Consider the following 15,157-nt stretch of genomic DNA (forward strand, 5'->3'; position numbering starts at 1 on the left):
ATTAAAATTCGAAAATTTTTTCTAAAGCCTCCAGGGGACTTCGTTTTCGCACGAAAAAATTTTATGTGCCCTTATTGCATCCGGACCCACAATTTAAGAAAATTGAGACCGAATTAAACCAAAAAATGATAAGAAAATTTTGTCTTTATTTTTTTAAAAATCACACTTGTTGGTTCAGAATTTTATTAACAATTCTTCTTTTTTGACATTCAATAAATATTTTAGTTTTTTTATTTGATGATTTTAGTTTTTGTTTGGCAATTAGTGTAGTTAGAAAAAAATTGTATTTTTGGTAGTAAATTAAAGTTTTTGTTTTAAAATTCTTTCTTTTCAGTTGAAAATTCAACCTTTTATTTCAGATATCTTGAATTTTGTCAAAATTAGTCTTTTCTTGTAGTGAATTTACATTTTTTGTTAAAAATTCACCTTTTCAGTTAAAAGTTGAACATCGTTTAAAAATGCATCTTTTCGTTTGAAATATAACAACTAGGTTTTAAGTTTGAACTTATTTATTAAAAGTTCAAATTAAATTCCTTTTTTTTAATTAAACTTTATGTTTGAAACTTTTCGATTTTATTAAAAATTTAAGTAAAATTGATTAATGTATATTAATTTAAAATGTATAAAGAATATTTTAGTGTGAATTTAAAAAAATACACAATTTGTTTGAATCCACTTAATGAGTAGAAATGGTTGAAGTTATAAAATCTAAGGTGAGCTAAAGGAATTTAGGGAAAGCTATAAAAATGCTTAAAAAGTTAATAATTTTTATTTTAAAGTTAAAATATTCGGTATGAATTAATTATGTTTTAGAGTAACTTCTAAATGAATTTAATTGATCGAGTTGAAAAAATATCTAAACATTAAAAACATTTGACTGTTTACAATAATAATTGATAATTTAATTAAAAATTCGTGTGTTCGTATTAAATTAATATTTTGTTTTAAAATGCATCTTTTTTATTTGATAATTTAACTTTTTTGTTAGTAATTGATGTATTTTGTTTAAAATTTGTACTTTCGGAAGTAAATAAATCTTTCAACAAGTTGGATGAAGCGATTAAGAATTTAATACAAGGTTAAAAATTTAAATAAATTCAAGAAGACTAAAAAAATTTGAATTGAGTAGAATTCAGTTTATTGGAAAGAATTCAAGTCAATAAAAAATAGAAAATGAACCTTTAAGAGAATTCTAAAGAATCCAAAAGAATTTTAAATAATTTGTGAATAAAACAACCATTTAAAGCTCCAAAAGCCAGTCATTAATTTCGAATACATGACAGTGACTAGAATTTGTGAATAAGAATCCGTCATAATTCATAAAAATTTAAGATAAAATTTAAGATCACCACGTAAAATTAAAAAAATTGAAATGAATAAAGATGAAATAAATTTAGTGGATTTCAATAGAATTAATAAAAATCAGAGTGGATTTAAAATAATTTCAAAGTGTCCAACATAATTTTTAAAGGTTAAAAAATCTTCGGAAATCTTTGGAACCCCTATTTCATTCGTTGATTTGAATAATTTTCGGCTCTACAACTTTTTCTCTAGCCTTGATATCGTTGCTTCATCCTAAAATAAGTTATAAAAAAAAATAAATAAAAAAAACTGAACACTAGTATTTTTTCCTTGATCTATCATCATCTTTTTTATATTATGTAGTTTTTATAGAACTACGACCAGAAAAGATAAAAAAATATAGAAAGGATGATAATAATTGTAATACTTTTTCCTTTTTTTTTGCTCTAGATCCCTCAATAAAACTTTTAGGTAAAGCAACGCGCTTTAATTGCTTAAAACAATAAAAAGGCCTTCTTAAGAAAAATTCTTTGAATCAGTAAAAAATATACATCGGAATATTGTCGAAACATAACTACGGCACAACTTACCGACCGATGGTAATTATCTTCATTACCGACCGATGGTAACTGAACATGAAACGGAATCGTTCTCGCTCCCTTAAAAGCGGCGTAGCCCTATTGCTATACAACTAATTGATTCTCAGTCAAAGAAAAGTTCTTTTGGGTCAAAACAACATTATTTTATTCGAAGGAATTTATTTATTCCAAATGAATGGTCCTACGTTCCAAAGAATTTTTTTAACTTCAAAAAGATGTTCCTTATTTTAAATATCCATTCCGGTAAGAGAAAAAAATTATGTTAAAGAAATTTTTTTTATTTTATTACAAATTCGCACTTTTGTAGAAAATTAATTTTTTTAAATTAATCTTACATTTGAAAATTCAACTTTTTTGTTAGAATTCTTGAATTTTATTAAAACATTCTTCCTTTTTAGTAGAAGATTAATTTTTTTGTTTAAAAATGAATTCTTTTTAGTTGAAAATTCAACTTTTTCATTGAACTCTCTTGAATTTTATAAAAAATTCGTCTTTTTTGGTAGTAAATTAATCTTTTTGTTTAAATCGTTTAATTCTTTATTTCAAAATTCAAATTTTTGTTTAAGAATTGTAAGAACTAGGTTTTAAAGTTAAACTATTTTCTCAAAAATTAAACAAAATTTGTCTTTTTTTAGTGCGAAATTAAATTTTGTTTAAAAATTCATCTTTTTAGTTGGCAATTTTGGTTTTAACTTCAATTTTTTTTAGTTTGTTTTCGGTCTGGATGCCTCAATAAACCGTTTAAACAAAGCAACGCTCGCTATCAACTTGAAACGATAGACACGACTTCTCTTTAAAAAATTCTTGAGTTCCGTAAAAAACATGCATAGGAGTAGTGCCGAAACAAGGCACAACTTACCGACCGATGGTAACTTAGCATGAAACAGAACCGCGCTCGCTCCCTAAGTAGTGGCGTAGCCCTGTCGTTATATTACTAGTTGGTTCGCAGTAAAAGAAATGTTTTTTTTTAGTCAAATCAAAATTCTTTTGATTCTAAGTCATTTATTTAATTCAAATAAATGGTACTATGTTCCAAAGAATTTTTTTTAACTTTGAAAATATGTTTCTTTATTATTTGAAGTATATGTTCGTTTAAGAAAAAAATATATGTTAAAGAAACGCTTCTTTAATTGAAGAAAAATATTTTCCTGACTGATGCCTAAACTAAATAGTGAAAGTAAATTGGTTACACATTCGTGGAACGGAAAAAAAATTCTCATCGAAAGAGCTCGTTTCAAAATCTTTTCTATCAAATATGGTGAAACGACTCTCAGGAAATTAGTCAAGTCATCAATGCCGATTTCTTGCAAGGTTTCGAAGAATCTTTTTCATCAACCGGTACTTCCACTTTCTGCAGTCAGAACTCGGTCTCATCCGTGAGTAGAGTATTAATTTAGCGAGTAAAGGCATATGGCACTTCGCTAGATTATAGGTATTCGCATTCCGTAAAGACGTAATTGCCTAGTTTATGATCCTACTATTAAGTGCACTTAACATTATAATGAGAATGTGGCAACAGCTTCCACGCGAGTAAAATATATTACAAGAGTCCATCCTGCTCTCTATTTTGATAATTATTTTTCTAACTTTTTTCATTTTTAATAGTGAAAATGTAATTTAAGGCAAGTAAAAAGATTATAAATAATAGAAAATATATAGTGTATGGTATATACTATAGGTTGATCCAAAAATCGATTAGAATTTTTTTTTTAATTTTTTATGTTTATCGTAAAAAAAAACTATAAGAAAATTCTCGTAGCAGATAATAGAATTTTCTGGTACTTTATGTACTAGCAATTTCCAAAAATTTCTGACAATTTATAGATATTAGAAGAAATTTAAAAATATAATTGTTGGTAATTTATCTTAAGTTACCATAAATCACCTGTAATAATACTATAAATTACCTAAAATTCCCGGAAAATTATAAATTTGTTTAAAACTGAATTTTGGGTAACTTATCATATTTAACTGTAAAATTGCCATAATTGATTAAAAATTTGCGGAAATCTATAATAATGTTTAAATTAAATTTCGGGAAAGTTATGGTAATTTACTGTACAGTACAAGTAATATTGCTATAAATTACCAAAAGTGTCGAATGATTTTCGACAATTTTTAAACATGTTTGAAATTTATTTGGGCAGACTTATGATAATTTACCTTCTTTAACTGTAAAATTACTAGAAATTACTGGAAATTTCGAAAATTTTGGAAAATTTATATGTATTTTTTAATTGCAGTGTAGGAGATTTATGGTAGGTTACAATAAATTAATCTTAATTAATCTTAATATTACCATAAATTACCGGTAATATTACCATAAATTATTAAAACCATATTTAACTGTGAAATTACCATGCATGACCAAAAATTACCATAAATTTCCGAAAATTTATAGGCACGTTTAAATTTAACTTTGGGCAATCTGTGATAAGTTACCATAAATTACACGTATAATTACTATAAATGACCAAAAATGTTCATACATTTTGGCAAATTTATAAAACTGTTTAAAATTGAATTTTTGGTCATTTATGGTAATTTACCATCTTTCACTGTAAAATTACCATAACCTTTAATATCATCATAAATTACCTGTAATATTATCAAAAATTATCTTCAATATTACTATAAATTACAAAAAATTTCGTAAATTTCTAAAAACGTTTACAAATTTAAAAAAAAATAAAATTTTGGTCCTATGTGTTGGGTAATTTACCATGTTTAACTGAAAAATTACCATACATGACCGAAAATTTCCATAAATTTTCGGAAATGTATAGACACGTTTATATTGCATTTTGGGCAATTTATGATACGTTACCATAAAAGACGAGTAATATTACAATAAATTACCAAAAAATTTCATGAATTTTCGGAAATTTATAAAAAAGTTTAAAATTGAATTTTGGATAATTAATAGTAATTTAACATCTTTAGCTGTAAAATTATCATAAATGACTGGAAATTTCAATGAATTTTCCGTAATTTATGGATGTTTATAAATTTAATTTTAAGCAATTCACAGTATTTTGTCATAAATTACCTTTAATATTTAAATAAATTATCAGTAATATTACCATAAATTACCAACAATTTTATTTTGTATTTTTGCTAATTTTTTATGTTAATTTACCAAATTTAACATTAAAATTACCATCATATTATATTGTATATTACAATTTAATATAATAGCTTACAGTTTTTAGACATAATGTTCAAACAATTAATTATTACTTTTAATAATATTTTCATGAAATAATGCTTAAGAGATGGAGCTTCTTGAGAATTTTTAACTTTTTGACCACTTTTTTCTTAGCGTAAGCTGATAATAATTAAAATTTAACCAAAATAACTATGTAAACAAATTATTATTGGTTTTAACTGTATTCTCCTTAATTGATTGTAGACGTTTTTATTTTTGTTTGAAATTTTTTAATTTGTGTCCACTTTTCTCTTTTTAAGGAAATAATTATGACGAGTCAATACAATTTAATGTTAATACAATTGATTAATCTTCTAAATAATTTTATTTTCAAGTAATCCTGAAAGGTTGCGATTTTTTATGTAAGATTGAAATTTGTGTTTTCTTTTGGCTAAGAGCGAGGTCATAAATAATGCATTTTAACAAACTAAATTATTTAAACACTTTATTATCATTTATGACTATCCTCTCTCAGATAACTATTCAAAAGTTTCAATTTTTTCTGAAATTTTGTACTTTGCTTTAGGGTTCAAAAATTAATGAATAAACATGAGAAAAACCTTATCCTTGGAAATAATTATGAAACTTATTATTTATTATAGATAGATAGTTATGGACAGTATGAAATCATTTAAAAAATTCATATTTTTCACTTGGTTTGAAATTTTATCCTACTAAGCAAGAAGTAGACAAAAATTTTAAAAATTATAAAAAACCGCAACTGTTTGTCAATATCGAGGCATATTTTTATTAAAAATATTTTGAAAATAGTTTTAGCAATTATGCTTTGTTGAATTAAATGAATTATTATCACATATTATCTCAAGTAATCAATAAGAAATGTAAAAAAAATATTTTTTCTAATTAAAAGTGTTACAGCAAAATCAAACAAATAACAAAGGAAGCAGTTTTCCGAAAAGCAATAAAATTTCCTCCCAATTCCGATTGTATTTAAAACCAAAAAACGAGAAAGAATTCTTATGACCATGTAAAAACCGTGAAATTTTCTTTATTTTTTATCTATTTAAACTTTAGTTAACATAAATTTATAATCGAAGCATGAAAAATATGTAAAGAAACAAATAGAACGATCAAAAGCGAAAAATTATAATTTGACATAACTTTCCAAAAAATTGCTTTATTATAGAATAACTGAAAAAATAAAAACATAAAAAAAGTATTAGGTTACTCTTTATCAAGTAAAAATTGTACTTCTTTAATGCGTAATATTTAATTTTTGTATATTATATATTTATTGATTTTCTAACGTTTTCTATTGTAAATCTTATAATTTCAACTTATTCCGAATTAAATTCCAAAATTTTAACTATTTTTATTCTGAATTTTTTTTATTTAGAGAGCTTCGAATGTTTTCAAATGTTTGAATTTACAATTGTCTAATTTGAAATGCTTTTTTCTAGAAATTAATCAAGATAAAATCCTTTCCATTCCCTTTAAAAAAGCTTCTTGTTTAAAATTTTGCCTAATCTAAAATAGTTTGAATTGCAACGCTCTCAATTCTAAATTATTAACTATTTTTATTTTCAATTTTAAAAGAATTTAGTTTAAAACAAATAATTATTAATTCTTGTTTTTAGCACGCCTACAATTAAAAATACGAATTTTATTTATTCAGACACTTTTAAATTATTTATATATTTAATGTTGCTACAAAATAGGATACCAAAGACGTGAACAAATACATCGCGTACGTGAATTTCCTTATAGTCTATAATAATTAATTTAAAAATAACTTAAAAAATATAATGTTGTTACTTAAAAAAAGTTCTGTTATTCCTCATTTTGATTTATAAAAAATCTCCACATGAATGAGAAATTTTCTTGTTAATATTACTGTATTTGATTTACTTCACCTAACGGGGTAAAGCTATTAGTCCATTTACGAGCAAACGAAATCCGACTTTAATTAGCGTGAAATTCAATGGTTTTCACGTACGAATGGGAATGCTTGAAATTTTTTAATCATGCGCCAGATGGTACGTGATGCTGGCGTTACACGGACATAGCTCATTTGAGTGAAGTAAAAATGAAAATAGAGATATGAAAGGAAAAAGGAAAAACATAGTCATGACGTGAATGAAACTGTGAAGTGAAGAAAGGTGATGTAGAGACTAAAGAGAAAGACAGAGAGAGAGAGAGAGAGAAAGGGGAAATGTGGAATGAAAAATCCTTTATACGCTTTAATAATAGTTTTTATCCGGAACATATAATCGCTGTATAGAATTTATTCATTGTTATGAATTTCTCCCCTGCAGAACTTTCGGAGTGGTTCTGGTCGAGGCCATATCTGGCCCTCATAGGGAATCCCAGTCAGGGCCAGACTTGAAATGAAACGCCTAATCCGATTAGGGTTAGGCTGGGGTATCCATAAGGAAAGGCAAATCTGGCCCTGACCAGGCCCCTTCTAATTTTTATTTATAAAAATATTATTTATTTTATAAAATATCCTTTTTCCATTAAAAGTTCAACAGATTTGTCACAAATTTATATATCTAGACGAAAATTCAATTTTTTTGTTGAAAATGTGTCTTTTTTTATAGAAAATTAAGTTTCCTGGTCGAAACTTGTGACGTAATTTGTTCTAATTGGATTAATGCGTATCCAATCCATTGTAACCCAGTCGAAAGTTCTTATATTTTTTAAGCCTCTTTAACAAATACCACTAAATGTAATTGTCGAACATTAGTAAACACGTAGAATGGTTAAAATAAATTTATTTTTTTGTTTTTAAAGTTATATAATTTGCACGTGAAGCAAGAAATTAAAAAGTGAGGTTATAATACAAAAAGTTACAGAATTAAGTATCTAAGTACCTTTATAGCAGACTGAAAAGAAGCGTGAAATCTTTTTGTGCAATTGCTCCCAATTCTGGTTCCCAGTGTCCCCAATCTTGGGAACTTTTGTAACTGCGCTTGCGTCGCGCCGACAACCCGATTGGTCATTGTTACTGCGATGATTTTAAATTATATAAATAGTCAGATTTAATATTTATAATAAATAATGATTGAGAAATGTCCAAATAGAATTTTCGTGATCCTAAAATAAGATTTTGGAGTGACAGATACACCAAATTTGATATAAATGAAAAAGAGTTTATGAATTCTAACGTCAGAGAAATAAATCATTTCTGTTTGTCCCAATGATTAATCTCCTCTCTGCCAAGTTTTCAAATCAAACTTTTGTTTTTTTTCCTGCGAGTGTACTTGAAATAAAATCCCTAAAATTACCAAAAATGAATTTAGAATAATTAATTACTACAATGATAAATGTTATACCATACATTTTTTTAATAACTTGAAGAAGATCTAAATTATAATTACTAATTAATTATTGTAGAAATATTGTAGAGTACATAATTTTGTATACAAAATAATCAAATCATATTTATACCATCAAAACTAATAATTTTTGTCTTAAACAAAAACTTCCTATTACATATTTATTAAAACTTTGAATCATTTAAAATGCTAAATTAAAGAAAACATTTTTTTCTGAAGTCAGAATTATTAACATTTTCTGCATGAACATGACATTATTTTTTCATATGTTGCTCGAAAATTCAAATTCAGGATTAGGAAATTACTTTGGATGCATTTTTCCATCATTACTTGTCATAAATAGTAAATCTAAATATTTTTATAATTCAAAATCAGCGCGCTAACAGTGACCAATAGGGTTGTCGGCGCGACGCAAGCGCAGTTTAAAAGTTTCCAAGATTATGGATTCTGCCGTTCGTTCTTTGTCAAATAACTGAACGGAAGGCTCATCGAATACATTTAAAATTAGCGAAGTAAATTCAAACCGAAACACGTATAAACTCTCCAAAACTCCCAAAATTTTCAATTAATTTCGGGCGATTTATGGTAAGTTAACATATTAACCTGTAAAATTTCCATAAATGACCGAAAATTTCCATAAATTTATGAAAATTTATCGACATTTTCAATTTGAATTTTGGGAAATTGATAGTAAGTTACCATGAATTCCCTGTTAAATTACCATTAATTACCAAAAAAATTCATCAAGTCTTTTCTGTAATTAAAGAAAATGTTAAAATTGAGTTTATGGTAATTTATGGTAAGTTACTATATTCACCTGTAAAATTCACAATTATGGTGGAAAATTTCCAAAAATTTTTAGAAATTTATAGTCATTTTCAAATTCAACTTTGGGCGATTTGTGTTGAAAAACCAGAAATTACCTCAAATGTTACCATGATTTACCTATAACATTACTGTAAATGACCAAAAATGTCGTAAATTTCCGGAAAGGTATATTAAAATTTTTTGTGATTTATGTATGGTAATTTACCATATTTAGCTGTAAAATTACCATACATGACCGCATATTTCCACGCATTTTTGCAAACTTATGGTATATCACAATAATTTATCTGCAATATTGCCATATATTACTAAGAAATTTCCGAAAATGTATCAAAGTGTTGTAAATTAAATTTTAAGTAACGTGTAGTAAGTCTCCATATTTAACTGTCAAATTACCATAAATAACCTTAAAAATTTCCATAAATTTCTGGAAAATTTCAAAACAACTTTTAGCAATCTGCGGTAAGATGCCATAAATTAACTTTAATATTATCATAAATGACCAAAAATTTTTTAGAAATTTACAAAAATTTAAGTTTTGGGTAATTTATGATAATTTACTGTCTTTAACTGTAAAATTACCATAAATGAACAAAAGTTTCCATAAATTTCCGGAAATTCATTAAAATTCTTCAATTTAATTTTTGGCAATTTGTGGTAAGTTACCGGAAGTTTTCAGAAATTAATGGAAATTTTCAATTTAATTTTTGGCAATTGATGGTAGGTTACCATATATTAGCTAAAATATTACCATAAATAACAAAGAATTCCATGCATTTTTTTCTCAAATTTATAAAAAAAAAATTTAAGTTGAATTTTTGGCAATTTGTGGTAAGTTACTATATTTACCTGTAAAATTACCATAAATCATCGAAAATTTCTATAAAATTCTGGAAATTTGTAAAGAAATTTTGGCTATTTGTTGTAAATTACCATAAATTACCTGTGATATTATCATAAATGACCAAACAATTTCTGGAAATTTTTTTAAATAATAAAAATTCGAGTTTTGAGTTAATTATAATAATTTACTATATTTAACTTCAAAATAGCTAAAAATAAACGAAAATTTATATAAATTTACGGAAATTTATAGCCCTTTTCAACAATTTATGGTAAATTGCAATAAATACCCTATGATTTCACCATAAATTACCAAAAAGTTCCATAAATTTCCCGAAATTTAATTAAAAAATTTCTATGAATTTCCGAAAATTAATGGAAATTTGTCAAATAAATTTTGGGCAATTTATTGTTAGTTATCATGCATCACCATTAAAATTACTATATATCATGCTTTCTTTATTCGAATCATCCATTTCTTTAAAAAATATCGCCTGTTCATAGTATACCATTGAAGAATTTTTTCTCCTGATGAAAAATACAAATACACATGCGGTTTCAAAACAGAAATCTGGCAAAAGTTTAAATTCAAAGTTAAAAATTTGAATTTTTTGATATAACTGGTTTCGCAAAATGTGAGTCAAATTTAAAATTTTGAGTCTTGAACAAAACCAAGAAGGAAATTTAATACATTTTTCTGACAATAAGTATTATTAAGAAAAATAAATTTTGCAAAGAACCTTTCATTTCTCGTTGGAAAGCACTTAAATAAAGACCTCGAAATCGATTACCTGCTGAAGGAGTAAAATTGACGCCTCGCGATCACCCTAAATTTCGGAAAGTGGTTCGACTTAAAATTTCATTCGCACTCTCATAAGGTACTGGGAAAATGCGAGAATAGATTTTAAGATTGCGATTGCCCCTCTGAAGACTTGGTATCTCTTGAAATCTCAAAGGGAAGTTAAAGTGAGAAAGAGAAAGGTTTTGAGGAGGCGGTTTCAGGATAAAGGGATGCAGAGGTTCCCACTCTATAAAGCCTCGACTTGTTCGACCGTAAGTTCTACTGGCAACTTTCCGATCTTTATTGCCCCGGAGACCTTCTTCCTTCTTGTATCCTTCAATTTCCATCCCTTTCTATCACTAACAATCTAACGGCAAAAGAAAAAAGAAGGAAAACTCGCAATGTCGTAAGGAGAAAACATATGTTCGGCCATTGTCGTCCCTAATGAAATCGGACTTCCTCTTCAAACTCCCGTTTGGCTTGCCTCGGGGTTCATTTCGAAATATTTCTTTTCCACAAGAGAAGGAAAAAAAAGTCGGCAAATGGAGTCAAAAAGATTTGGAAGACTCCTTTATAATGTTTCTTCAAATGTTTTAGATTCTAGAGAGCTAAAAAATGGGCGTGAGTGATGGAAGATGGAGTCTCAATCCTTAGGGGTTATCCACAAATTATAAGATGGCTTATTGTCTTTTTAACGGAAAAGATACGTCTTCAACCAAGTAAATTAATTTCCAACCAAAGAGTGAAATTTTTTAAAAAATTTTTAAAAAATATCGCCTGTTCATAGTATACCATTGAAGAATTTTTTCTCCTGATGAAAAATACAAATACACATATTGTCTTTTTAACGGAAAAGATACGTCTTCAACCAAGTAAATTAATTTCCAACCAAAGAGTGAAATTTTTTAATGACAAAGAACGAATTTTTAACAAAATAAGAGTTGGTAAATTTTCAGTTGCAAAACTATTTTTCAACGAAAAAAATACTGACTTAAAAAAAAAAGTTCAATTTCCAGCCAGAGATTTCTATTATTAAGTCAAATGATAAATCTTAGATAGAAAGTGTTTTCTTTCAAATATTTTCATTTTCTACTAAAAAAGATGAATTTTATACCAAAAACATTAACTTTTCACTGAATAATTGAATTTTCCAACAAGAAACGTCGATTTTCAAACAGAAATATAATACTTAAATATTTAGTTAAAAATTGTTTGGAAAACACAAAAACGAAACAAATAGACTGATTAAATGTTTAGTTGAGACGTAAATGTTGAACGAAAAAACGAAATCGTTCATAAAAAAGTGCAATTTTCAGACACAGACATAAATTCTAAGCTAAAATTATAAATCTTTAAACAAACAAAAAGTAAATTATTGACCCAACAGTTAATTTTAAGCTAAGAAAAATATGATTTTAACACACGAGATTGATTTTCAAGAAAGAGATATATCTTGTGACAAAAAAAAACAATTTTTCAACTTTGGAAGAAATAGAATCGTTACGTTTTCAGTTAGAAACTAGATTTCAAACCAAAAAAACTTAAATTTTAGCAAGAAAGTTTAATTTTTAGACAAAGGTATGAGTTATCAGCTAAGATCATTAATTATTAATAAAAAAAATAATAATTTTCAACCAAGTAGTTGAATATTAAAGTAAAAAATAATAATAATTCTTAACGAAGGAGATTAATTCTAAACAAATAAGAATGATTTGAACTAAAAGTGTAAATTTTCAACTAAATGCATGATATTTTAAGCAAGTATCTAAATTTTACATTAAAAAAAAATTTTCAACTAAAAATGAAATAGTTCTATATTTCGTTGAAAAAAATATATATTTGTAGTGACAGCAACTAAATTTTTATCAATCTAGTTAAATTTTAAACGAAATAAATGTATTTTCAACTGACTATTTTCAATATTATTAAAAACATGTTAACAAAATAGTTCAGTTTTCAAAAAATAAATGGTTTTTTAACCACACATTTTAATTTTGCACCAAAAAGATTAATTTTTTTTCCAAGAAGATTAGTTCTCCAAAAAATAAATGAATTTTTTTACCAAAGAGTTGAATCTTGAAATGAACAAGGTTTATTTATACGCAACAAAGCAACAGCTGTATTTTTATTTGAAAAATTAATTTTCAGCCTAAAATTGATTTTTAACCTAAAGTCAATTTTCAACAAACCAGTGAAATTTTCTTCCAACTAATTAAGTTTCCAACTAAATAATTAAAATTCTACTTTTGTTTTTCGTGAGAATTATCTTTGTAGTCATTTAGTATATGAATCTACAAAAGAAGGGCTTAATACAAAATGTGATAAATTAAAAAAAAAAAATAAAAAATACAGTTTTTTTCGTCATATTAAAGAAAAAAATAGGAATAAAATTCTTGAATTTTTACGAAAAAAGATTATTTTTCAAATAAAAAATATTAAATGGCGATTAATAAGATTCATTTTTACAAAGAAGACAATTAATTTTTATCCAAAAAATTAAATGTACTTTAAACAAAATCGTAAAATTAAAAAAATGTAGTTGAATCTTTACCAAAAAAATTACTACTTGAAAAAGTAACTCAGCTTTAAACCAAATTGTAGAATTCAACAAAAAACTCATTTTCAACAAAACGGTCAACTTTTTTAACTAACTTGAAAATACTAAAATATGGTTAAGAAATGAACATAAATGTAATTGGTCAATTATTTTTTCTAAAAATTACTTTTTGAAACTTAAAATTCCAGTTTTCCATTTTGTTTTCAAACTTTTTTATTTTTTAGCCAACAATTCAACACTTTATTTAATAATCCATGACCTTTATCGAAAACTCGTTTTTGTAATTAGGAAAGTAATATTGTTGCCTGAAAATTTATCTCTCTTGTTTGAAATTATTTCTAATTTCTAATCAAATTTTAATTGAATGATTTGGTTACAAATCAACCTTTTTGGTTGAGGAATTAATAATTTTGTCAAAACATTGTTTCTTCTTGTTGAATTCAACTACTTTGTTGATATTTTAACTAATTTGTTGGAAAAAAATATTTTTGTTAAAGATTTTATTTTGAATGTTATCTTGCTTGTTCAAAACAAATTTTTTTATCCGAAAATTCAACTAATCCATGTTTAGCCGAAAATGGATATATTTTACCGAAGAATTAATCTTTTGTTTAAAAATTCATAATTTTAATAGAATATTCGTTCACAGTTTGATTTTAATTTTTTTTCTGGACTACAAAATAATTATAAAATGAAAATTCAACTAATTATTCTCGAACCACAAAATTTTAGCTATTGACCAACAAGATTAATTTTTACCAACAAGAGGAATGTTCTGTCAAAGTACATTCATGTTTAACCAGATAGTATAACTTTTGACTAGAAAACACAATTTTTAAATATTTTAAATATTTTAAAATATTTAACAATATAGTTAACTCCTCTACTATACGAATCTATAAAAGAATGGTTCAATAAAAAAGATGATAAATTTGAAAAAAAAAAAAAGTTTTTTTCGTTTCAGGCTACCTTTACCTTCGACGGAAAAAAACAATTATCAATTTTAAGAAATTTAGAATGTTATTTTAATAAAAATAATTGGTCAGCTATCATTTACAGCTGCCATTCGGCTTGATACAAGAAAAGGGGAAAATGGGAGAAAAACTGTGAAGCACGTGAAAAATAAATACGGACTTTGATTTTTTATAGAGTAAAGCATAATATTCTATATAGCCATTGCAGTTTATTTATAATACAGTGAAACCCTTCAATAGCCCTCTCCCTTATATAGCCCTTCCGAGAATGGACGCAACGCCACAGGTATGTGTAACAGGAGCTGCGCAGGGTGCGCGGGATTTGCGGTTGCCAATCCGGCGAACACTCAGGCGTGAACAAACGTACGCGGATCGGGCTATAATGAGTTAGTTCCCACCAACCAACCCCAAAATCGGCGTTATAGAAGAGTGTCACTGTGTCTAAAAACTATTAGGTCCCTCCCTAGCTGGGGAAAGCTGAAAGTTTTGTATGTTAATCCTCTATTTTAAAACAAAAAACTTATTGAGAATTTTTATCAGGGGAGGGGGCGAATATTTAGAAATACTTTATACTGAGGGGGGGGGGGCATTTTAGAATTTGTGGATAACGCCTTATTTCTTTTCTTTTCTTCCATTTACGGACTCGAATGAGGCAACGAGTGAAGTACGTACGATTCACATTTTCTGATTGGCAGCCTTTTACGTCGTAATTGGAAAGGGCACTCTTCTCTTTGAAATCTGAAATTGCGAAGCTGTTCTCGAATAC

The 15,157-nt window shown here is 26.2% G+C and overlaps 1 protein-coding gene across 1 annotated transcript in view; it reads left to right on the forward strand.

The window, feature by feature from the left end:
• Positions 1–14,677, forward strand: part of LOC117169244 — a 27,804-nt gene extending 13,127 nt beyond the window's left edge. The window contains exons 4-5 of the mRNA XM_033355517.1: positions 14,464–14,567; positions 14,649–14,677. Of these exons, the coding sequence (XP_033211408.1) occupies positions 14,464–14,527 (64 nt within the window). The 3' untranslated portion in view covers positions 14,528–14,567; positions 14,649–14,677. The remainder of the gene's footprint in view (positions 1–14,463; positions 14,568–14,648) is intronic.
• Positions 14,678–15,157: the final 480 nt, after the last annotated feature.

This window comes from Belonocnema kinseyi, chromosome 3, assembly GCF_010883055.1.
Source record: "Belonocnema kinseyi isolate 2016_QV_RU_SX_M_011 chromosome 3, B_treatae_v1, whole genome shotgun sequence".
Lineage (NCBI taxonomy): Eukaryota > Metazoa > Arthropoda > Insecta > Hymenoptera > Cynipidae > Belonocnema > Belonocnema kinseyi.